At 40.9% G+C, this 25,519-nt stretch overlaps 2 protein-coding genes across 4 annotated transcripts in view; one reads left to right on the top strand and one right to left on the bottom strand.

Annotated features, from left to right (window-relative positions):
• Positions 1-1,788: 1,788 nt before the first annotated feature.
• Positions 1,789-24,733, bottom strand: IMPA2 (inositol monophosphatase 2). The gene is made up of 8 exons (XM_074878169.1): positions 24,383-24,733; positions 16,999-17,132; positions 12,365-12,469; positions 10,983-11,028; positions 8,560-8,668; positions 4,919-5,027; positions 4,595-4,746; positions 1,789-3,754 (listed from the first exon to the last, which is right to left on the bottom strand). Exons 1-8 carry the CDS (start codon positions 24,506-24,508, stop codon positions 3,639-3,641), a joined length of 897 nt encoding a protein of 298 aa, XP_074734270.1. The 5' UTR covers positions 24,509-24,733; the 3' UTR covers positions 1,789-3,638.
• Positions 24,716-25,519, top strand: part of MPPE1 (metallophosphoesterase 1) — a 34,615-nt gene continuing 33,811 nt past the window's right edge. For 2 of the 3 annotated variants that reach the window (XM_074878151.1, XM_074878159.1), the window contains exon 1: positions 24,755-24,797. The gene's annotated coding sequence lies outside the window, so the exon portion shown is untranslated. Of the gene's footprint in view, positions 24,798-25,519 lie in introns of all 3 variants that reach the window. The other variant, XM_074878144.1, reaches the window with a different exon arrangement.

Here is a 25,519-nt window from a genome sequence, read left to right on the forward strand (position 1 = left end):
TGTGTTAATTTGATATAGTGGCTTAAGTCTTATTTCATTATTCAAAGATCCCCTTGCACATCTCTAGTGCATACACTGAACAGATCCAGCCTTGTTGGGGGAACAGCATAGCTCTAATACTAATAGTAGAACGGCTGGTAGTAAGTGATATTTTTATTGCTTTAATTGAAGCCATTGCCAACAGGAACCAAATTCTAGATGAAATGTGGAGAATACTGCCTTTGGGCCTCTAGGTAAGTGTTCCAATACCTGCAAATTTCTTTAACACTGTGAGATTAGCTCGTGTTATCAAAGGCAAAATGTCAGTCCTTCAGCACATATGAAACATGCTGATACTTGTTCTGTTAAATCTGACAAGATCAAGAAGACACACTGCAAAGGAATCAGCCACCAACCATTTTCCTGAAGTTTGCAGCTATTTCCGCTCTTTATTCTACCAGAAAGCACCATTTGAGACCAGGGCAACAAGCCTGGAGGTGTAAAATGTACTCCACCAGTGAGTCAGTGCGGGATGCAGCCACAAACTGGGATAGCTCTGGGAAGCTGAGCACCATTTGTGTACAGAGGAAGCACTCGCTTTTTGGCGCACAGGCATCTGTGTGCCAGTGTTCATGAAGAAAATCTTCATCTGTTTTGGATGTCTAATTACGGATGCACTTATGTACTCTGTAATGTATGTAGTGGAAAACATTCAGAGCATTTTACAACAGCTGGCAGGGAAAAGAGTCCACATGTTTAAGCATTTTGGGGGATTTAAGTTTCTGGCTAATGTGCTGCACTAACTACGTTATGAATGCTCGCACTCACACGGAGAGCTGCCGGACACGCATGCTGAGCAAAGTTTCATCTGGCTAGCAAAAAAAAATGAAGGGGGGACAAACTCCAGTGTAGTTTGTGTCAGTCAGTATGTGTAGTCAAATAGTTTTAAGGCTGCACTTTGATGAAAACTTTGAACTGGCATAATGTGGCACCCTCTGTGAACGGAACTGTCCTGCCTGCCCCTTCGCTACCCCTTTTGGTGCCTGAAGTCAGTTGCTTGTGGTGGCCAGGGGCTGAATTGGCTTGGGAAAATGATGCGTCTGTAAAATAATCCCTTTTTTGTTTACTGGGGTACTTTACAGGCAGATCACTTCACTGATCTGGTCCACTGGAAGGGTTCAGAAATGTTTGTACTGGCACACCGGCAGCAGAGGAGGTGGGGGAGACAGGATTGCTGCTACACACACACACACACACACTGCCAGTTTAACCCAAATAAAACCCAAAACTGCATCCTGGGCACAAACAAGAACTTGTGAATGGGTTTCTGCACCTCTCCCTTCCCACCACGCTCAGCTCTCAGCTTTGCAAATCGCTGTGTGTGCCATTGAAGTCGATGCATAGATTTCCCTGCTCTGCTGAGCTCTGGGACGCCAGAGCACACCAGCCCTAACTGGGTCAGAGACTTTCTTTGTATGAGCAGGCTGAGCTGCTGGGAAACCTCGCTGGAGCCACGCAGCAGCTTCTCGCACTCGCTCCTCTCCCAGAGTGATGGGGGGGATGGCGTTAGGAGGGGGAACGGATGAAGTGGGGCTGAGCTTCCACCACACTTGATCCCCTGCCAGTATAAGCTTCCTTACAGGGCTTACAGCCACAGCAGAAGTCCAAGTAAAGCCCCGGCTGCTCCCACGGCTGCCAAGGCTAAGCGCCCTGGGATCAGAGCAGTGCCACCAAGCTCCACATCTGTCACTCAGATCTCCACTGTGCTTAGAAAGCGGGGGGAGGGCAAGTAAGAGACAAGTGAGCCTATTAGTATTTATTATTTGTATTATTATAGCACCTTAGTGCCTAGTCGTGGACCAGAATCATATCCTATTAGCACTGTGCAAACCGAGAGCCAAAGTACTACAGTCCCTGCCCCAGAGGGCTTACAATCTCCATTTCCACACAGGGGGGTACAAAGAGATGCAGGGGTAAAAGGGAGCAGTGACAAAATGCTGATCACTGTGATGGATAGCATTGGTTTTCTGGTAAGAACCATCAGTTCTTAAATGCTTAGTTGGATTTAGACATTCTTCACACAGTCAATACTTCGTACTTCTCATGAAAAAAAGCATCAAGAAATCACACAGAATTTGATGTTACATTCAGTGAAAAACACTTTTCATTGCAAGAAACACATGTAAGGTTATTTTTAAAAAATATTGTTTAGTTTGTATGCTCTAAGCAAATATCTGAACACGTTTACAACACCTACACATTCAGTGTATAAAGAAAGTTAAAAATTTTTAACAAACTTACTTTTTTGGCTCATTCCTCTTTGCACTCTTTTAAAAAAGAGATACCTTTTAATTCAATTTATAAAGAAAAAGAAGTGATTTCATCTCAACTACTTTTCTGGATACACTTGTGTTTTCCCTGTGCTCATGATTTAAAAAATAATCTACACAGAAATTATCATCTTGGTGGAACTAAAACCAATGCTAGATACAAGGATAGAGAACAACTGTGTATTTAGGAAATGTATGTAACTGATTTTACAGGTTTCTCTGATCAAAAAGTGCAATGACAACTTTGTGCGAGAAGGGCATGTGATTTACAACTTTTTGCAAGCATATCTTATGTGCATATTTTTAATAACTTGCCTGTAAGGGGCCCAATTCTGCTGTTCTGCTCAAAGTTTCTCTAAAATCAACAGCTCCTTGACACTGTGCTCTATTCCACTGGCCTTCTACTGTGTGTCATAGTTAATACTGTGAATAACTCAGTGGAGTTCAATATTCCTGGTTTTAACTATAATTACTCTATGGTAGTAGGTGTTTGCAGGTTTGAATATCTTACAGAGGCCTGTAGGACAGTATGATTTATCCACATGCAGGGGGATGAAGGGACACAAGAGCTAGCTGAACAGTTTGTAAAATCATTAAACATTTTCCATGATCAGCTCTGTTATTTGTCATTTGGATAGTCCCCATGAAAATCACATAAGTAACCTCTACTCTTTACCTGAAAATAACTTCCAATATTAGCTTTCTTCTATGCATTCTCTAAATTGCTGTAAACATCCAGGGTACCCATATATATATACACACATGGGTATGTGTGTGTATACATGCATATACATGTATAGGTGTATATATATACACACAAACACACAGACATACATATATATGGATATATAGCTATGACGTAGTTAGGAAACAATAATGTTGTTTTTATTGTATTCTTAAGTATCATAGAACAAGGGTATTATAGGCACACATCTTAACTACTTGTCCTTACTACAGTCCTAAAGCTCATTTACCTGAGATCTGCATCTGTAAAAATAAAGATCCATTTTTAGCTGCATGTTACAAAAGACTAAATATCAGCTCCACAGATACGAAATCACAACTTAATTTTGAGACTAATTTACTACAAGTAAAATACGCTATCTTATAAAAAAGATACTGTTGAAAGAGATACATATTAAAAAGGAAACACAATTCTTAGAGGTTTAAAAATCTCCTTATGCCTTCCCACATTGTAATAAATTTATAAAAAATATTTGACACAGAAAATCTCCACAGAAAGCATCCTGCTGAAATCACATACCCTTTAAGCCACCTATTTTGCAAAAGTTACATAGTTCAGGAGGGCAGACTCCATACTGTAAGTATTTAATTTTCATCATCCCGTCTGTAGTGAATAGTTTGTATTTCCTGAGCTATGAACATAGCCATCTCTCTGGTGCCCGCAGCAATCACTCGGCAGGACATAAGATCCAGAGGTCCCCCTGAGGACAAGACAATTAATGAGAACTGTTTTACGTGATGTAAAAAGGCAATGTATTCTTAAATATAAACCATGCTGTAATTAGATAGGTTCAGAAACATAGAAACAACTTCATACGTAGCTCCTTTTGGGGTGGGAAGGCCAACCTAATTCAGCAACTCCTATCTGGAAATCTCCAGCAAAAAATTATTTCAGAAAATTCTAGATACAATGCCAAAGTACACAGCAGAAGCAGCAAATGCAATAATCCAACAATAAATGCAATATTCCCTTCTTTTAGCAACAGAAAGGGATTGAACAGAAATTAGTTCAATCAGCATACTCTTATTCTTAATCCACCATATCTTTCCAACAGTATCCACATATTGGTCATCAGTAAACCATCAGTAAAGCATCTAAATGAATAAAATAATAATCCAGAGACTGTGCTGTCCTTTACTCCGAGTAGTTCCTAGACATGTATGTTCAGACATGTATCTGAGCGTCCTCCTTTCTCGGGAGGCTGTCTCTGCCAAAATCTGTTCGGAGTCTCAGCGTATCTACCAATCTCCTGAGCTAGTTCTTTACTGTACATCTGATGCTTTAAAGGAATTACTCAAAGTCATGGAAATACAGTTTGACTCAGAAGATCTTTGCTGTGATGAAACCCCAGGCTGGAATTACATCAGTGTGTTACAAATAACCAGCAAGAGTCTGGTGGAGAGTACAGATGTTTCTACAGAATATTGCTAGAAATGAGATAGAGCCACAGGAGAAGCACTGTACTGAGGTAACACACGTTGCCCTGAAATAGTCACTCAGTCCCCAAAAAGTCAATGAAAACAAGGATATTTTTACTCACCTGAAGTGTCTATCACAGTGCCACCCGCCTCTCTAATAATGACAGTTGCTGCTGCCAAGTCCCAGCAGTGTAACCCAAACTGGTAATAGGCATCTGCAGCGCCGGATGCCAAATGGCACAGGGCCAGGGTCGAGCTCCCGATGACACGGACCCTAAACCCCGCGAGAAGGGGACACAGAAATGTAAAGTAGAAAATGCCTTTCATTTCAACCTATGTGTGGAGATCGCAAAACATGCAACATACTTGTTTGGGTTTGGGGTTTTTTTGTTGTTTTTTAATGACTTTTGTCACAAATGTGAGACATACATTGTAAAATATCTTACCCGTGTGCTTGGGCCTTGAGCAATCTCTCAATGTTACCAAGGAACAATTTCAAAGTTGCAGGGTCACGTTTTGGACCAATTTCTGTTAAAATTAAGGCCTTCGAGATATCTGCAATGTAGGTAGTTGTTTTCATTAATTCAACAGCTCCCAGGTAGATTCTGGAAACTTGTTTTTAAATTAAACACTAATGGACTTTTCACAGAAAAGCAATTTTCATGACCCTTTTTTTACCCCAAACTCTTTCATAGGATAAGTGACAACTTTGCATAAATATTCAAGCAAGACTATCTTTCTCATATCAAATGGTCCAATCTAAACACAGTTTTTAAAAAAAAGAACAGGAAGATTAAAAACAAGAATGCTTTCTTACATTCCTCCTCTTTCCATACATTGTTTTATTTCCTTGACCGGTCAGCTTTTGGCAAATTCACTAATATTAGCAATCAACTAAAAATAATCCAGTGACCTAGCAATAATTAATGATGCTAATCTAATCATATTTGAAAACAGGATTTCTTGAATAGGGAACTTTAATGTAGTTTGTTAACAAATGATAAACATTTGGAAATACAGTAAGAGGAAAGAAAAGTCTCTACCTAAACCACCAGTCATCCAGTAATAGCTCCCCTTCATTCTGACATTTCAAACACTGAAGACACCTTATGACTGAAAAAAACCCCTTTTTATCACAAGCTAAAGCAATATCTTAATTAATAATAATATATGAATGCCATTTTGTATTGTGCTCAGCAAGGGCAATTCTGACCTACAGCAGATGAGGATATCAGCCTGTGTACAGTCAAAGGAAAGACTCACAGTGACTTGCAGGGTGTTGAAGTAGTCCTCACGTGAGATCTGAATATTGCTAGTATATAACAACCGTATGCCAATGTAGGTGGAGAAGGTTGATCAAATGCCAAGTGTCCCTGCTTCTGCTGTGCCAGATGAACTTGGAGGCGTTAAAGGTATGACAAAACTCAAAGGTTTAGGTGTTGATTACTTACTAACTAGGCTGTGCCTAAGTGTTAGGTGTCACCTTCTACCCTGGGTTAAAGGCTAGGCATTCATTCACAAAGGGAATGTCTAGCTGGTTATTACAGCTAATTGCATAAGTTGAAAATTCTTAGTAGAAGTAGCAGAGAGGTTTTCAAAAGCAAATTAGGCTGGAGTGAGACATCATTTAATTAAACAAGCTACCAATGAATTTAGTACTGCAGAGGAACATTACGGATTCGAGCAATGCGGTAAATGGTTGGTGAGTAACAGGTATGTAATTAGATTAAAAGTTACAGGATATCACAAAGCGTAACTGTAGGAACATAGATTTAACAATTGCTTCTTAAATTACTGCATTAAACCAGAGAAACACCAATGCAGGCATGCTGCAGGGTATTTGTTGTTCAGCCACCACCAAAAACTCTGGATAGTGAAAGCAATCTGCCTCAGATCTTTTTGCATGACAGAGTCAGTTTATAATTACAGAACATTTAATGCACGCCTCATTGCTGAAATGCACCAAGCATTCACACCACACCAGTCATAAATAGGTCATGACTAAGACTGTTGTACTTTTGAGTTATTAAATATATTTCTAACACATAAATGGATCTCTTCAATTTTCATCAAGGCTACAGGTAGAAATTGGATGGAGAAACTAAGGGAAGGAAGAGGGAGGTCTCTGCTTAGGAAAAGGAGCTGGCTGATCACAAGAATTGATGGGGTTTCAGGAATTCAAGGTACAGGAGAAAATTTACTGACTACTTCTCATTGTGATAGAGGCCAGAAAAATAAGGAAGCTTGGTAGAAGAGATTTAACAGTGATATGAATAGATTTATGAGGAAAAGACCAATTCTGTTGACCACAGAAGATTAAAAAAAGGAAAATATATTTACAGTATTAGCACATGTAAGGCCTGATCTGAATCTAAGCATGAGAAGAAATATCACTCAAGATCAAAGGGAAGATGGATCCTTCATTTAAGTTTATCTTGGCTGCTTGGACTCCCATACCAGACCTCTACAAAATTTGGAATTGACAAAGAACAGTGTTTGCCTGGACTGTGATTTCAAATGATTAAATCTGAACAATGAATGTATAGCACAGATCAATGTTATACAACAGTCACACTTCCTGAAAACAAAAGGCATGAAATTACATGACAGCCTAGGTCTCCAACAAGTCATGCATTGGTGAAGGCTACTTGAGTTCCAATGGTAGGTACAGGGAAATACCACTCTCTGTTCCAGGGTTGGTTTATTTTGCTGAAGCCACAGTCCTTACAGGAAAAGAACAACTGGGATTTTATACACTTAAGACATCAATAGAAGTGAGACTAAAGAAGATCCATCTTCACTGGTGAAATTGCCCGCCACCAAATGATGTCTCTCCAAACAAAGGAAAATTTCAAAGCATTTGGAAGGGCAGAAGGTCCACTTCCCTTGCTGTGTTCTAGACACCCATGTTGACTGGATGTCCAGAGAAAGGAGGACAAAAGTGGCATGTGCCAAAATTTCCTTGCTCAACTGGAAACCAGAACTCTCTGCAAAAGTGAGCTAGGCCATTTCAAAAGTGGCTCAGCCAGTCCAACTGTGTGCACCACTAGTTTTTCCTAATAGTCTCTGCCAGCGTGGGCTTTTGTGCAATATGAGATATTTGAGCACTTACAAAAATGTGATGTATAATCGAGGATTAAAATCTTAGGGGTCACTGACTTTACAATTTGCTTCATCTCTCCAGACAGGGAGACCCCGGATCACTATTAATTTAGGTGAATAGCCAAACTTCCCAAAATTTCAGGAAAGTTTTGATGCAGGGTCTGTTTGGGGCACTCAACAAATCTGTACGTTAAATTGCTTGAATTTACTGTGTTTCAAATTAATCAAATCTCTTTTTGAGGTGAAAATTTTACCATCTCCTGTGTACAATGATGTACGTTTTTGGCACATGTCTGCTTCTGTCTGCAACTGTGTTATGTTTTCCTCTGCATTTTGATTGATTAAAAGAAAACTTCTCTATACACATCTGATTATTGTTATCTATTATAATTAGGTAAACACACAGATCTATGATTTGATTTACCAATAAAAGAATTCCATTAAAGTATTGACTACATGTTGCTAGCTATTTGTATGTTGAAACATACCTCACACACAAAAGCAAGCTGTTAGAGAACCCCTAATGAAGCATGCATCCTTTAGTTTACTTCACTGTTAGCATGTATGCCTACAGACATAATACACTTTATGATGTACAAGTTTATTGGAAAATAAGTGAATAATGGCTGCCATAGTACTCTAAATTTGATTCACCATTCCCATTGCATCTTGCTCATAAAAAGCTATGCTAGTGTACAACTGGAATGAAACTGGTGAATCTACTCATTCTTCCTTATTTTAAACAATGGTTATGAAGCAAAATAATTTAGGATTAAGTAGTTCATATTCAGATGTATATTTTAAAAAGAAAACGAGGAAAATTGTGATTTCTCAGAAAAAAACAAACACATAACAACAAAATTATCATGCAGGTGGAATAATTTCCATCAGGATAATGATGTTCATTATCCTAATGATGATTTGCAACAACTCTGAAACAAAATTAACATATTCCTTTTAGAGTTCTAACAAAATCTAGACCAACCTGTCTCTTTTGATACCTGAAGCCTTTTGTCATTACAAAATGCCCCTTGACCTCTTCTACCAGTGTATAATCGTTCTTCAGTGCAGTGGTAAATTACACCAAATTCAAGCTTTAAGATTTTGAAAAGGAAAGAAATGAATGCAACTCAAATTACTCATCATAAATATAAACAACTACTAATGGCAGAAAGATCAGCAATATTTTAATTTGTACATGAAATTAAAGATTATATTGATGCTAATAAACTGGAATAATTTTACTATTACTGTGATATTGAGATACAGGTCATATAAAATTCAGTTTATAAAAAGAAGTTAATGCAATCTGTTTGTGATCTTCTTACTTGCAGCTGTTTGTGTTCACATTAGAATACATTAAATGCTAGGTTGATTTCAAATTCAGTTTTATGTTTTTATTGAAAGTATGCAAGTCCTCTAAGGCCAGATTCTGCATGCTTTACTTTCACTGGTGAGCAGTTACACCTAGAAGTAGTCCCACTGATTTCGGCTGGACCCTGAAGATTTGCAGTCCCAAATACATAGATATGATCAGTCAGGCATCCAAACTCAGAAGTCATGGCACATGGTTTACTAACAGTGGATGCTTTTATATGCACTTCACCTTTCACGATGCATTTAATTTGCCCGCCTTTTCAACCAAAGTAGTACACGACAGTCACTTGTTCAGTCGTTTCTCTGCAAAATCCTTTTGTTTACACATAAAAGTGAGAATCTCATGAAGTCACAGGACTCCAAGAGGAGGAGTTTGAAGAGAAATACCAAATATTGTGACCCTCAGTGAAAGCTTGAGAATGACCAACACTGGAATTTTTGTGGGAGCATCTGTTTACCAATGAGAAGAGGGTCAGAATTTGACCTTTGATTGAAACTCAAGGCATTTAATATTTCCAATACTTTAATAGGTTTCACCAAAAGATTTTAAAGCACTTTACAAACTTCAATGGTCAGCTCCTAGAATCACCCCTAGATAAGTACTATTAGCAATATTTTATTTAGGGTTGGACAGATACACAAAAATTAAGTGACTTGACCAAGGTCACAGAAGAAGTTGGCAACAAGGTCAAGAAACCATCTCAGACGTTCTAGACTTTGAATCTTTTCCTGCTGCCTTCCTCCATTCAATCATAGGTGTTCATCAGAGACAATTCAAAGGGAATAGACTGTCCTTGCTCCCTACCCTGAGGTCTCATCTAAACCAAAGGGTTTTTTGGAGGAACACACTATTAATAGACTCTTTCCCTGAAGACATCTGCAGGAATTTCTTCAGTACTGTTCAAGGCCAGTTCCCCTGTGTGTACTTTGGCTCCTTTTCAGCTTACTACTTTCTTCTGCTTTTCCCATTTGTTTACGGAGGGAGATTTAACATAATTCTATATTTTTGTTTCAGCTTTGTTTAGTTTACATAACCCAAAAAATGTAGCATCAAAATCACAATGGTGTTCTAGAAAACATAAATATTAGAGAAAGCTGTCTGGTAATAATATGTAGTATTCAAAAGAACCTTTGGGAATGAATAAACTTCAGAAAAGCATGGAAGTGTTTCTCTGCAGTTTCCATGTTTGAAAAGTCTAACTAGAGAAGTACACAACATTATTCTGTTTAAATCAGTAAGAGCCACTAGCACATCTGAAAACTATGTTGTTATTGCACAGAATTCTTGCTGGCTTTACTGACAGCTATACATACATTTAAGACCATGGAATTAGACTGAAAGAGGCACATTCCTTGGAAATTTGAATAGCTATTTCTTCTGTATATGTCAAACTGTAAACCAGCAATATCTAGAGAAAAGGCACTAGCATGAACGAGTATAGCTAGGAAACTCAAAATGGCACATATGAAGGCTAGGTATGTTTTTTTCCCCCGCTGTAATCAAGTTCTCATGCGGGAAACATAGTTATTTTACTATGTTAAGAAAACCACAAAGGCAGATTAAATGAACTAGGCCCATAATTTTGCACTCTTCATAGAAATCAGTTCTGAATTGTCTCATAGCAGGAGTTAACTTTCACAGATACTGCTAGCAGGAAAAAAGCAATAATAACAACATAAGAAGACTGGGAGATATGTTTAAATTATGAATAGGCAGCACTATATTTAACTCATTATGGCTTTGTTTTACAAAACCCTGCTCGCACCAGTACTCCCTTTTTTTCCCCACATAGATTCTATAATATTTATAATAATTTGTAAGAATTGTTTTGTAATTGCCAGTTTGCATATGTTTTGCAGGACTACGATTTTAGACTAGGAGAGTATGATCAAATGCATTTAAAAAGCATGGAAAAACCTGAGTAATGGCTGATTTTTTAAAAATTTATTTTATTTTATTTCAAGTTCCCACATGGTTTTGAGGCTTCTAACCAGCTCTCAGGTACCCATCTTAAAGAACATACTTCATACCTCTTTGTTAACAGCAAATCCAATGCTCACTGCCACTGTTGGAAATCTGTGAAAAATAAGAAATGAAGTATTACTGATGAAAAATCTCTCAACTTACTCCTTACACAACTCCCTTAGGCAACAAAACCCCACATGGAGCTCTGTGATTTTACTTGTGTCAAAATGCTCTTGACATTGTACTATTTCTCCTTTGTCAGTCTCTTTAACTTTGCCAGTTCCTTTAAAAATGTCATTTAATATCAGAGAAGGCAAGACATAAACACATGAAGACATCAGGATTTTTATACTAAACGTGTTGCATATTTTAGTGATCTTTTTGCTTTAGTGTAATTGAATCAGTATAAAATCATTAATGTTGTTATAACAAGTCATCACTTTTAAGAGCACATTTTGTTCAAGTTCAAGCATCTAACACAGCAATTAAGTAGCACTGAGATACCTTGCTGCTGACATCAACATAAGGAGAAACCAGTTCCTCCACTGTCCCTTTTGTCAAAGTGATGATCATGTATTTAATTTGGTCCTTTTGACTGAAGTATAATTATCACATTTTAAACACTGAAATAAATTAATTTCTTAAAAACATGTTTAAAAAAGGGCTGTAAAGGTCCAGAAAATATTGCTAGAAAGAGAAAATGTCACTTAATTGCATGAAACACCAGCACATGACACCCCCATGCCTCCCCCTTGAATTGTATGTAATTGCACCAAAAGTCAAGTGCAGTTAAGTCACTAACTATAAGGCAGAACATATTTAAGTTTTTAAAGTAGAAGTATTATGAATAGTCATTACTTTACAACTCCTAGCACTCAGATGATGAATTAAACTTTTGCATTTTTGCAGTAACGATCCCTAGATTTCTTTTTGCAGAGAGATATTATACAGATCTAAACCCAGTATCTATGTACAACTTAGTCCTCAGTTCTACTCTACATATAAGTAATGGTGTACTTCCCAGGAAAAATGAAGCATTTGTATTTGAAAGGGAGAAAACACCACTACTAAAAGGAATGTATAATGACCACGTAAGGCGTTAGGCCAAGTGTCATCATAGCACAGCCTTGTTCTTCCAGTTCAGCTCAAGTCTCTGCATGTTAATGTGCAGTTATATATAAACGAGCTGTGAGTCAAGAGCTTTGGGTCATTAAGCAATCAGCAGAAACTTTAGCTTACCTTTAGATAACAGTATAGAGCTCTCTGCAGCACAAACACACACTCCCTCAGATACACTACGTGAAGTACAAAAAGATAAAGGGATGACTCCTATTTATGAGTCAAAGGAACAATTCTACCACAGTAAAACACCTTTAAGAGGAAGGGAGAATTTGTGAGAAGTTACATTTTGCTTTTTCATGTATTTCTCAGTTCACTGTCCACTTACCTGTGCACAAAGTTGCACGTTCCATCAACAGGGTCAATAATCCAGGTTGGACTGTCGGTGAGGACACATTTTGAACCAGCAGCAGTGGATTCTTCTGCGATAAACCTGCATTTGGTGGGGAATAAAACAAGTGTCCCAGAAAACTGGCTTAGATACGTGACTTGGAAAGTCAAACTCCATCTTCCTGTTTTTGAAGAGATACTTAATTTTTATATATATATATGTATTTTTAATAAATGTATATGTATGTATAAACACACATATTGCTTTTTTTGTTTGGGAATGGGGAACTTTCATAGAAACTTTGAAGGACAGGTATCAAATTTATAGCACACTATTTTACACAGTAAAAACTCCATTTATGTTTATTTTCTCAATATACCATTAAGAAAGTAATGAAAATGAATGCAGAAACAGATCTTAAGTGGCATCTCTGGAACTCTAGAAGTTATTTTATGCAGAATGTAATTTTATGGGTTAGGCCTGTCTCTTGCAGTAATTAATATAAACTGCAAACTGTAGCTGCTTCTCTTTTGCAGTCAAATCCAGTCAGCAGGAAATAATGCACTCTTAGAAAATCCACAATCTCACTCCTACTTGAATTTTTTACAGTAGTCTGACTCAGGAAATTAAAAGATTTACAAAGCTGAACCTTCTTTTTCCCATGACCCAGAGAAAATCAACAAATTAATTTTTTTTTGTTGTTTGGAAGTACAAGGCACACATTGAAATCTGAGCTCATCTTCTGTTCTGTTGTTCTGTCCCAATTTCTTTTAGCAGATATGCTTTTCTTTTTTTTTTCCTTTTTCCCTGGGAAATGAACATCCAGTTCTGGCACATTTCCTGCTGACCTTAATTATTCCTACTCTCCCATAAACTGCTCAGCATCCGCTTCTGTAAGAGTCCTGCAGGTGCTACTCTCACAGATTTGAATAATGTTCTGTATGTACAGAAGGTGTAAATTCAGACTCCTAGTACTGAATCCTGCTTTTGGTTTCACATTTGAACAACTGGTAGTGGTATTCAGAGTTCCTGCAAATCTCTGAAGATGAAGAAGCTTGTCTCAAAGATACAAAGAGAAAAAAAGTGGATAAAATAAAGAGCAAATGCCTCTTGCAGAAACAGCTGCTTCCCTAGGACTAGAGTAGCAGCTATTTTCTTTTGTGCCCTCAACACGCGCCACATGATCCCACATAACGCTTGCAACCACGAACTTAAAATGTTCTGCAGGCAGAACAGGAAGAGGCTTCTTGAATTTTCCAAATGTTGCTTTGCCTTTCCCTCAGTAGAAAGGGACTACTTTGATGGCATTATGGACCCCCAGTCAGTATGAAGAGGGAAGTTTGTTACTATTTTCATCTCTATTCAAGATAACAGCCAAAGGATGAAGTGTTAGTGTGCAACTGAGAAACAAGAAAGACTTGAGCAAGAATTTGGAAGTCAAACATAACACTTAGCAGACTCCTTGCTCTAAATATTCCACTATTTTTTCTGGTTGGTGCTGTATCATTTAACTTTTGCTTTTACAAATCTTGTAATTAGCACCTAAACCCAACCACACGCTTTGGCTGTGCTGCAAAGGAAGCTCAATCTGGTAGATGAAGCACCTCACATCCCATCTCAGATTGTCCATCTTCCCCATAAATTATGCTTCTCTGCCAGCTCCCCCAGCCAGAGCCTGAACTGTAGCTGTTGTCCTGCCAGTGAAAGAAAGGCAAAATGGGAAACTCTTTAAAGACAAGAGCGTGTAAGGTGTTTTGCCTTCAAGTATCATAAGTCTGTCTCTCGTCTTTTCCTTACAGCAGGGTGCGACACTGCAGTCCTCACATGCAGAAATGCTAATGTGAAGTCAGAGCACAGCGGTGCCATTGATGAAGTCTTGATGTCCAAGAACAATTTTTCCAAAGTGGATGTAGGGCAAATTAGCTGCACATTTTATGAAACTTGGGCTAATAGGTTAAAATAAGCCTCTTGCTGTTATACAATACTGGGAACTGTGAGAGTCCCTCAAGGTTAACATCAGATGTGTTGCTCTATGGCTCTCTGTCTTGTAAAAACAGGCAAACTAAGCAAAACATTCAGCCTGAAGTACCAGAGGCCAAATTTTAGGAACAGCTTGAGAAGCAGGAGGGGTAGCCATGTTATTACAGTAGTTAAATTAATATGCCAGCCTGTCAGCTCTGTTGACCTCTCTTCAAATCTGGATTAAAGTTTTCTCCCACTGAAAATGAGTCCAGTAATTTTAGCCTAGCCTTAGTGGACATCTGTTCATACTACGATGCCACTCTGGAATTCATTGCTGGAACAGCAGGGAAACTGTAGCACAGCATAAACCGCAGCAGGAGTGATAGCTGGTCAAGTGCAGGAGGTTCAAACTGGGGCTATCCCTCACCAGTCAACTTACAGGGGTCTGAGGGCAGAAAGCCGGGAAGCTTGAGTTAGATGTCACCCTCCATAATGGCTGTGTCCTGATTTTAATGTCTACAGGATTAAGGCCACAATTAACACCAAAGAGGACAACTTGTGTAACAATAACACAGGCAAACAGTATGATAGCCTTTCTCAACCAGTAGCACTTGATATTCTGGATGTGCCTATCCACACTTCAGAGATCTACCAGAAAAAATATCCTTTTGAAAAGACTCACTTGGAGCATGTCAGAGTACCAAAGAGAGGGCAAAGGTGAAAACTTGTGTGAAGAACAAATGAGGATGATACATATCACTTAGCCAAGCAAAGAGAAGAAGAAACATGGGATAGAATTGCATTTTTAACAGGTTTTCCCAGTATTTCTCTTTACTTCTGAGTACACTTCCAACATCTCAAGACTCATCATTGCCACTGTGCAAAGCACAGATTCTGATGAGATCCCTTGTAATTTTTCTAACTTGTAAAATACATCTTTTGATTCAGGGAACATAAGAATCAAGATGATTTAAGAGAAAAAGAAATAGTAGAAATCTTCAGTGATGCTTTCAACAGTCAGATTACGGGAAAGACTGAACACAATTTAAATGACCTTTTAATGTTCTCACTGCACTTTAATTTCAACCTTGATTACTACTGTGGCACCCTCATTGTAAGTGTTTTAATCTAGTCTAGTTATATATAGTTTTAATTGCTACTATGGACTCCTCATTGCAAGTGTTGTAATCTAGTCTAGTTAAATCTAGTTTTAATCTATTGTTTAATCTAAATTCATTCACTGTCTGAACAAACTCCAACCAAACCCAAGAACCAATATCAGCAAAAAATAATTGCCTTGAAGAAATAGGAATTCCTTCATTTGCTTATAAAGTCAAAGTTAACTGTACAGAGTTAGTAAAGTCAGAGAATTTTCAGTTCCTAGGTCTATGTTGATCTTACAAGTTTTGTTCCCATTCTGAGTAACTCAAGTGCTTCTGATGATTCTCATCTTATGTGAAATGTGTATGTTTTATATTCTCTGCCAGAATGTTCAAGGAAAAAAAAACAACAATGTAAGAGTGGAGATGAGAAAAGAGCACAGCCAGCAATAGTAGAAGGAATATTACACAAATAATAGGCTTGTAAAGCCTGGCACTCTCTTGAGAATTGCAGCCAAGAGCCACATGTTACGCTGTACAGTACTGCTTTGGTATGTGATCACATACAACACGTATTTAGAAAGCCATATTTAGTATATAATGTTCTTTCTGCTCCTTCTTATGGTTTTTTTTTTGGGTTTTTTTTGGTTTTTTTTCCCAGCAGCATCGTCGACAATCAGATTAGTAGCTGAGCCCTCCAGATTTTCATCTTTGTTGATTTGTGCGCAGCACTAGAGTGCAAGGCTCATCTCTATCAGAGACGCACACAGTTAGAAGGAAATCATACAGTATTTAAGAGATACACAGGCTCTGCACTGACTCTGCAGGAAGATGAATTTTATCCTTGTGGACTGAAGTCAAATGTGGAAATCGATTGCAGAGTCTCTGCATTAAACCAAACCCGGCCAACTAATACAAAACCTCCCTCTAATCTGTGCATGTGCTAGGAGTTGTCATTTTCAAACTGACCACAATAATTCAAGAAGAGTCACTAATCTGATTTATTTTTAAAACCTTGAGTTGACACCCCATATCACAATTTATAACCTGTTTATGTATACACATGAAATTATGGTGATGATAAACAACCCTGTTTCTCACTGATTTTAAGATTCTATACAACACAAGGTAAATGTGATTACATATGGTACTTGTCCTGATCTGCAAATGCTTATGTATGATGGCAAAAGAAAGTGAAGGAAAGGTTTTTGCTATCGTTAATTTCAGCTATATTTTAATACATAACCTTAGCATAATTCTTATACAATAGAAAACAGATCACTGTTCTGAAAATCATAGAGTTCTATATGAAACCTTCATACATGATGTCCATACAGGGGAAACATTACTATTAAATACATATATTAAGAAACATGACTATTAGAAAATATGAAGTTCTAAGTATAGGGAAGTGGTACTTTTTAAGAAAAGGAATCTTATGAAAGTGTCGAACAGCAACAGGTTAATGTGTAAGAGAGAAATACAGACATTTAAAATTGCCTTTAAATGACAGTAAGATATACAGCTCTTAAAGGCAAAAGGTCATGGACAGTTTCTATAGGCACTCACCTGTGGGAGGGAAACTTCTCTTTCAGAACAGAAATAATTAAGTTTTCTACAAAATGATCGGTTTCTGTCACAAGATCTGCTGCAGATGTCTTTGTGGACACTCGTTTTTCCTCTGTTAGAGCTTTCCTAATAATCTGAAACAGAAGTTCACAGATCAGATTTGTTGGCCACTCATCCTGTGCAGGCTAAAATAATATCTTTACTAAAAAATTATAGGTAATCCTGAAAAACAACTGTGGGCCTAATTCTACCAGAGCTGGTTCTAATTCTTCTGACTAAAAATCCTTCTGAGCTAATGAGTAGTCTTTGGGAACATGGCATTTTGAATCACTCTGCAAGAACCTCTCTTGACAGTTCAGAAAAGGATTGATGAATAGGATCCGACTAATGGAATAAAAGGATGATGGCAGTCATTATGATTTGGATTTAGGAAGTTAAAAAAATATATGTAAGATAAGAAAGAGCCTCGAGACTCAGTAATTTTTCATGGAAACCCCTTTTTCTTTTTTTTTTTTTTTTTTTTAATTTACAGGGCCAATACTGTACTCTTACTTTAAAAAACATGCAATAAGGCAAACCCCATTGGTTTCTTTTTTTGCCAACAAAGACATACAAAGTTTATTTTTTCTTGTGTTCTAGTTCCCAAAGAATTGCTATATATTTAAGAAAAACAAAATTTTAGACTTTTCACTAGATATAGAACCAGTGATCTAACCCTGGATTCTCTTCTGGAAAAGTCTTTATCTCATTTTCAAGGGTTTTACTGTTATAAACTCAGAATTAAACCACAGCAAGTGCAAACGCACATACGGGAAAACAGTTAATAAAAGCTTTTTCCCAATTTTCCCATCTTCTTTCTGTTTTTTTCCACTTCTTCATTAAAAAGAAAAATAAGGAGACAGGATGCAAAAGGAGCTGACTTATTTTTTAACCAGTGAAAATTATAAACTGTTTGAAATTAGGAAAGCCAAACCAAACCAAAAATTATGCACCACTTATTTGTATAGAATTATATTAACTAAAACTAGCACCAACAAGACCAATATTCCAAGTCCCTTCTCAAACTTATATATTTCAATTGTTTAACTAAATTTCCATTGATCAAAGTATTTTAAAACTATTGAGAAATGTTTGATGACCAAAGAAAACAGTTCTGCTGTATTATTCATGGGGAAGGGAATCAGTAACTCCCAAATTTCAGTCTCAGCTCTCAGTTTTCGTAGTATAAAATACTACATTTGAAGAGTGTGCTGACTGTGCTGACAAATAATGGATATTTCTGACTGTTGCCTTAGTATGGAAGGTATCTGGGCTACTATTTCTGTTTTGTGAGCTGTAAAACATTAGTTATGCCTATTTACTGATCTCGTGAGGACAGGTTAATACTTTTCAGTTTGAGGTCTTGCTAAAGTTAATTATTGTATATGAAAATATTAACCACACTTAATCTTTTTACTGCCCTCAATGCCCTGCATGGTTTTCTTGAAGGTTTTACAACAGAAGCATAGAAGTGCAGCTCTAGGAAGGCCCTTGGGCTCCTCTTTGGTCCAAAGCAAAATCCAAACCACTCCAACCATCTCAGTTGTGTATTCTTAAAAAACTGCTAAGATGATACCTTTTATTTTAATTGCTCTTCTTTACTTTTATATTGTCTAAATATAAGTAAATGCCCTGCTTAGAACTGGGCTCAGACTTTGCATAGTGAAATAGATGAGGAATACACTTCTTTCGATAGAGATCTGAATTTCTTCTTAGCAGTGCCATGTTCTTGACTTCTATTCAGATTTTTTGCAACCATTTAAATCCGTATATGCCACCATTCAGCAGGGGAGTGAGATTATACCCGAGCCTTGTGACAAAAAGAAGAGCAGAGGTGAAAGCTCTCTTCCATGGATGTGCTCTGCAGCCGGTTGCTTTTCATCATGTGTTCCAGTGTTTGATCTCTCCTTTTTGAACACAATCCTTTGCACCTCTGTGCTGGGTTCCTGTGGCAGGGTTTTTGGTAGTGGGGGGGGGGGGACTACAGTGGTGGCCCCCTGTGAGAAGCTTTTCAAACCTCCCCTGGCTCCAAGTTGGACCTGCCTTTACACCAGGGCTGAGCCAATTAGTGATGGTGGCTGTGCCTCTCAGATAAAGTATTTAAGAAGGGGAATCTGGGAGGAGGAGTGGGAATTGTGAGGAGGAGTTGCGAGGAGGACACCTATGCAAACACCAAGGTCAGTGGAAGAAAGGAGGAGGAAAGGGGGGAGGTGCGCCAGAGCAGAGACTCCCCCTGCTGCCCATGGAGGTCCACGGTATAGCAGATGCCGACCTGTAGCCCATGGAGGAGCCCATGCCAGAGCAGGCAGCTGTGCCTGAAGAAGGCTGGGACTCTGTGGGGAGAAGCTCCCACTGTTGTAATTCAGCACTGGGAGAACTGGAACATGTGGGGGTGATCCATGCTGGAGCAGCACAGGAATGGCTGCAGCTCGTGGGAAGGACTCACAACAGAGAAGGTTCATGGAGGACTGTCTCCCGTAAGAGGGAAACCACGCTGGAGCAAGGGAGAATGTGAGGAGTCCTCCCCCTGAGGAGGAAGGAGCTGTAGGACTGACTGTAACCCCCATTCCCTGCACCGCTGCGGGGAGGAGGTAGAGAGATCAGGAACAAAAACTGAGCCCAGAAAGAAGGGAGGGATGGGGGAAGGTGTTTTTAAGATGTAGTAATGCTTCTCACTGTCCCACTCTGCCTGTTAAGTGTTGTTGTTGTCAGTGTTTGAATTAAAGTGATGTTCTTTTTCTTCCCCTAAGGAATCTGTCTTTTGCCTGTGATCATAATTGGTGAGCCACCGCTCCCTGTCCTTATCTCGATTCTCGAGCCTTCTCTTCATTTTCTCCTTCCTATTCTTGAGAGGGAAGGGGTGAGTGAACAGCTGCATGGTGCTCAGTTGCCCTCTGGGCTCAAACCACGACAACCTCTCAGCACTGAATTGAATATTTTTCATTTCTGATCCTTTCTCCAGTTGTTCATGACCATTTTTAACTTTAACCCTGTCCATTTCTCTGGTGACCTGCACGTGCCAGCCTGAGGCTCCAGTCACTTTGGAGGTGGAAATAGCCAAGGGTGTGACTCTGATATGAAGTGGTGGCTGATGGCCTTCTTGCCCATCTCCTCCTCTGCAGGCCCATGCCAAGGGGCTGTGGCGCACATTATCCAGCCCTACGATAGACTGCTTCCACCCACCTCTTGTGCAACTAATGTGTTGAGGGGAAAGCAGGCAAGAAGTCATGATGCTGTGCTGAGGTCAGCAGCCACAAATGGGCACCACATCTGTACTAGCTCACCTGCGGTACCAGATGATGTCGCAGGATGGATGGGCCCCTGCTGATTCTCTGCCTCTTACGAAGGGTCTGACAAAAGGGATTCATATGCATTTGCACCAGCTTGTACGGGTATGCAATCCAAGTCAGAGTCCCACACAGAGATCATATTCTCTCCATTGTTGATGAAACAGCTTTTATTCTTCACAAATTTATGAAATAGCTCAGAACAGTCCAGAGTTCAACTTACACTGAATAATTCCTAAAAATCATCTGCCTACAGAGTGTTAGTCTGGTGCCTCAGAGTACTTTGAGAGCATCACTCAGCTTCTCTCCTTTTGGAAGTTTTATGGTAAGGTTTGTAGACACCTACTGCAATTGCCTGGTCTTCCCAGCTGGGTGTGGAGCTCCATAAAAGTCTTACTCTCGGTAACAGGCAGCAGGTAAGTGGATGACCAGAGGAACTACGAGTTGATGAAACGAAAACAGCCGACTGCTCCTTATCACTATTGTACAATGGAACTGGCAACCAAGATGCTCTATTTTGGCTGTAAACGTGTTTTACTAGTCTTTATCATTGTATTATAGGTTGTCCCTAGATTATGGAGATTTAACAGCAATTTCTAAGCAGCTGATTTTTGTGGTTATTTAGAGCAGAGACACCTAATACTTTTAGCCCATGCTGCCCCTCCTGTAATAAAGAATTGGCTGGATCTTATCCTAATACCCTGCTTGGCAGCATTTTGGGGGTTATACAAAGCAAGGGGCATTTCCACCAGTACATGCATGAAGACCACATCACAGAGCAAGACCCAGGTTGTCCCTGCTCCCTTCTTCATTTGCCACTGAGCAGGGGAAACGGAGCTGCAAGGGCTCAGTGCAGTCACAGTCCTGGACTCTTTCCTCCATAACACCTTTGTGAAACTAAGTCATACAAAGGAGAATGGAGAGGACAGAAGGCCAAGATGCTTTCTTCCCCAATACCTGCCAGGAGACCCACCTACAGTGAGGTGCTCATGTTAGATATTTCATCTCGCCATACTACTTGCACTCACCACACACTTCTGGGAGCTCCAAGATGGATTTACTTGCTTGCAATGCTGTCCTGAAATATTTGCTCACTGATAAAATCAAACATCTAGATAAAAATCATAACTACCTGCAAATAATTTAGGAAATACCAATCTGTTTTGCTAAAAACAATCTGTCCATGTTCCATGGAAAATAGGCTTACAATATCCCCTGGGAGCAGATATGGGGAAAAAAAATCTTGGCATTTTAGAATATTAGTGGAAATTTTGCCTTTTTTTAGTGGGATTCTGCTAGGTCTCTTATGCCTCATAAAATTATTTACTGGAAAAAAAAAAAAAAGAGGAAAAAAGAAGTGGCTTGTGTGGACTTCAGCATGCTAGCTTCTAGTCTCAGTTTCTTACCCTTGTTCTCACCTGGAAGCACATCTACTCATTTTGGTGAAGTTTCTCCAATTGTAATTGCAGAGAACTGTCCAAATATTACTCAGTGCTCTCAACAGCATCAAAGATGCAGAGACTGGTCATGCCTGCTGTTTAGCAAAAAGTCGTATTAAGCCAACAGGCGTACTCTCATGAACATTGCAAGCAGACTTTACCCACCGAAAAAGCAGAAGAGAGGTTTGAAAAAGTGCAGTTATATGTGGCCTTATAGAGCAAATCAGACACAATTTTAATGCAGGTCAATTACAGAGATTACAAAACCATGGCCAGTCTCATTATGAAATAGCCATATATATTAAATGACACACTGTGGTATTTCATAAAAATAATGGAACTAAGTAACAGGATGGGCAAGAGAGGCAAGGATTTTAACCTGGGAATAGAAGTTAACCCAGCAACATCACTTTTGACACATATTCAAGCAATCATTTCTTTATCGGCCTTTTAAGTTTAGAAGAAACTATCTCAGAGCATAGATGCCTATCTGTTGGAAAGAAGATATATTTTACTTATACTCATGAAACATGATGCAGTATAAACCAGTCATGCAAGCCAAAAGGGGCGATCAGGAAACTGTATTACTTGCTAACTTTTCCTAGAAATCCAAAATCGTGACTTGCATGACTTTCTTCAGGTGGGCCTCTGCACCAAGACTCTTGTAGACACTTTCTAATGATTCCAAGCCTTCCTAACCTGCCATGGTCCTGAGAAATGTAAGGCCTTAAAAGAAAGGCTGAAGTGGCAAAATTTCATGCAGGGATGGAGACAGGACTCAGATCTGGGGAGGCAGAGACTACAAGAAGATTTCTGGGGATGGAGGTGACGGTGGAGAGGTCTGAGGGATGGGGAGAGAGGCAGAAGAAAAAGATGAACTTGACCAGTGGAATTGACCGGTTTTGGTGACCAAAAGAAAACTCAATTTTATCAGTCAATTTGCAACAAAAATGTAGTCCTATCAAACCTGTGTTACATTGCATTTTGTGTCCTTACCTCTAGCTTCTTTTGGGGATAGCTGGAAGTGGATTGACACTTAAATAACAGATACAGCCCTACCTACACCTTTTCTTCCACAAGGATCCCTGACGGTTTTTGTAACTAAAAACATTCCTTAACATTACAACTAAAAACTCTACCCAGTTCCAAAGTTCTACTTAAACAGCATCCTTGACTGTTTTAAATTTGGTCTGCCAAGGAATCGGCCATTTCCTGCCAGTTGCAAGGTAGCGATGGCAAACTGCAAACTAAAAAGATGCAAGGATTAATCTTCTGGAATGTTTATTTCTTCCAGGAAAAGGTGCTCAGCTGTGATCTTCTGGGCAATTAAAATGTCTGGAGACGGTTACGGCTGTCTTCACAAATTGGTATTTTAAGAAATAAGGTGTGGAGGCTGAAGCAAGTCATGAGAGTCTCTCTTGTGAAATGGCTGGCAGAATGAGTATGCTGGAGAAACTCCTGTTTGGAGAGTCTGTGAGAGCATGACCTGTCATCCCGATTTGGATTATCCATTTATCTCCTGTATTACTAAAACAAGGCTCCTCTAGCATTCTGTTCATCTTTGTGTGTGTCTTCTACTAAGGAGAAAATACATCTAATAACACATAGTAAGGAAAAGTTACAGGTTCTGGACTCAAGATAGAAAAGGGGGCTCCTTAAATCAGAGTCTACAGGTACAAAGTGTGTTTCAAAACAGAGCAGAATGGGAGCAGAAGAGAAATATACGTTTGCTGAGGCTTGTTTTACCCAATATCTCATCTGAACAATCTGCTGATCCCACTTCTTGGCTCTGTCAAGAGTCGGTGGAAGTTTTGCTGCTACACACAGCGGGGCCAGGATGTCTCCCGAGATGACTAACCTTCTGCTGTGTCGAAACATGGATCTTAAGCTAGCCACTGCTGCAAGTGAAGTTCAGTCACTCTGAAGACACTGGTATATGTCACAAGAAGACAAAACCTTCCTAGATGACTATTTTTCTCTGCACAAGCTGCTCAGAACCAAATGCTGGTACAGTAATGTGTAAATACGTAATATTCTGGATAAAGGCACCACAGTATAACCCCTCAGTTGTACATAAATTCAACATTAGCATCACAGCTAATGCCCCAAAGCTTTGCAGTAGCAGAATAAACGCTTGGTGCATATTTGAAAAAGTTACTGAAGCGCTTCACGCTGACAGATCTTTCCACCTTATTTTTTCTTTCAATTAAATAAAAATAAATTCGAAAAAGTCACAAAATAAACCTGCTTTCACCTGAAGCGCCTCCTCGTCCTTACGCTGGATGCGGCCCCCGAGGGGAGCGGCCCCGCCGCCCAGGGAGGCGGCCGAGGGCTCCGGCGGGGCCCGGCTGAGCGGGGGCTGAGCGGGTACCGACCCCTGCCGCCCTCCTCCTCTTCCTCCTCACCAGCCAAGTGTCCACACGGCCCTTCCTCAAACCCCCGGCTCTTCTGGGGTTTTTTTGGTTACATTTCGAAGCGCACCCGGTACCACCGGCCGGGAGAAGGATGCTCCAGCCGAGGGGCATCCCACCCCACCCCCCCCAGGCCCCTCCGCAGCCCCCTCCCGCTGCCGGGCAGCCTCGCGGAGCGGAGCGGGCGGCGGCTCGGCTCGGGTCTCACCTGCCCGGCGCGGCGCGCCAGCTGCACCGCCACCTCCGCGCACTCCTTCCAGGGGTCCCCGCCGCCGCCGGCCACCACCGCCGCCGCCCGCCCTTCCTCCTCCTCCTCCTCCTCACACGGCTTCATAGCGGCGGCGGCGGCTCCGCTGCCCGGAGCGGGGCCAGGGGGTGCGGGGGGCCCGGCTCCCCGCCGAGGAGCGGCCGCGGAGGAGGGGAGCGGCGGCGGAGGAGGGTGTCCGCCGCGCACACCGCCGCTCGCCCACCCTCCCAGTGCGCCGCGGCTGCCGCTGTCACTCCGCGCCCCGGCGCCGCCCCGCCGAGGGGAGCGGGGCGGAGGGAGGCGGCCCGGCGGCCGCCGCGCTCAATGGGGAAGGCGGGCTGCAGCGCGGCGCCTGGCTGCTGGGCGCCGGCTTTAGGTGAGCCCCGGGGGTGGAGAAGGGCCGGGAGAGGCGGGGGGTGCCACGGAGAGGAGCGCCGAGGCCGCGCCGCGAAGGGCAGGATGTGGCGGGGAGGCCGCGGGCTGCGCCCGCCTCGCGCCGCCGCCATCGCCGTGGCCACTGACATGGCGCCGCGGCCGTTACCGCCGTCCGGGCCGGGCCGGGCCCCCCAGCTTGGGGCTGGGGCGTTGGTGTTTCCTCCGGGATAACGAGCCGCCGTTCCCTCAGGCCCCAGCGGCCTCTCAGGGGGCTGAGCGGCCCCGCCGGCTGCCCGTGCCTCCCGGGCGATGCGGGCGGGGCGGGAGCGGCCCCGGGCCCGCCGGTGCGTCGGGGGCGAAGGGGAACGGGAACGGAAAGGGCCCCCGTGCCCGGGAACGGGAAGCCCGCCGTCGGCGTGCCCGGGGCCTTGGGGGAAAAGCTGGCGGCTGGCATCGGCCATCTCAAGAACGAAGGGAAAAAAGTGTGGGAAAGGTGGCCTCGGGAGTGGAAAGGCAGTTCGGATTTTTAATTTCAGCAGCTCGTTAGTGCGTGGGAATTAAAGTGTACGGTAACAAATACAGTGCCCTTGAGATTTTTCACTTGTCTTTGTGTGTCATTTTGGATTTGTCAAGGATGAGAAGAAGAGAATTAAGAGCCTGCTACTCCCAAAACCGTATAAACCAAATTACCATGCATTTGAGCCAGCGGAGTAGGGCACTGGT

The sequence above is a fragment of the Strix uralensis genome, chromosome 1 (genome assembly GCF_047716275.1).
Source record: "Strix uralensis isolate ZFMK-TIS-50842 chromosome 1, bStrUra1, whole genome shotgun sequence".
NCBI classification, from domain to species: Eukaryota; Metazoa; Chordata; class Aves; order Strigiformes; family Strigidae; genus Strix; species Strix uralensis.

Excerpts from the sequence above, each read along its gene's own strand:
- IMPA2 (XM_074878169.1), bottom strand. The coding sequence starts at position 24,508 with ATGAAGCCGTGTGAGGAGGAGGAGGAGGAGGAAGGGCGGGCGGCGGCG. Across the intron at positions 12,470-16,998 it reads GAGAAGTTTCCCTCCCACAG|GTTTATCGCAGAAGAATCCA; the intron begins GTGAGTGCCTAT and ends CACCAAATGCAG. Across the intron at positions 11,029-12,364 it reads ACGTGCAACTTTGTGCACAG|ATTTCCAACAGTGGCAGTGA; the intron begins GTAAGTGGACAG and ends TATTTTTCACAG.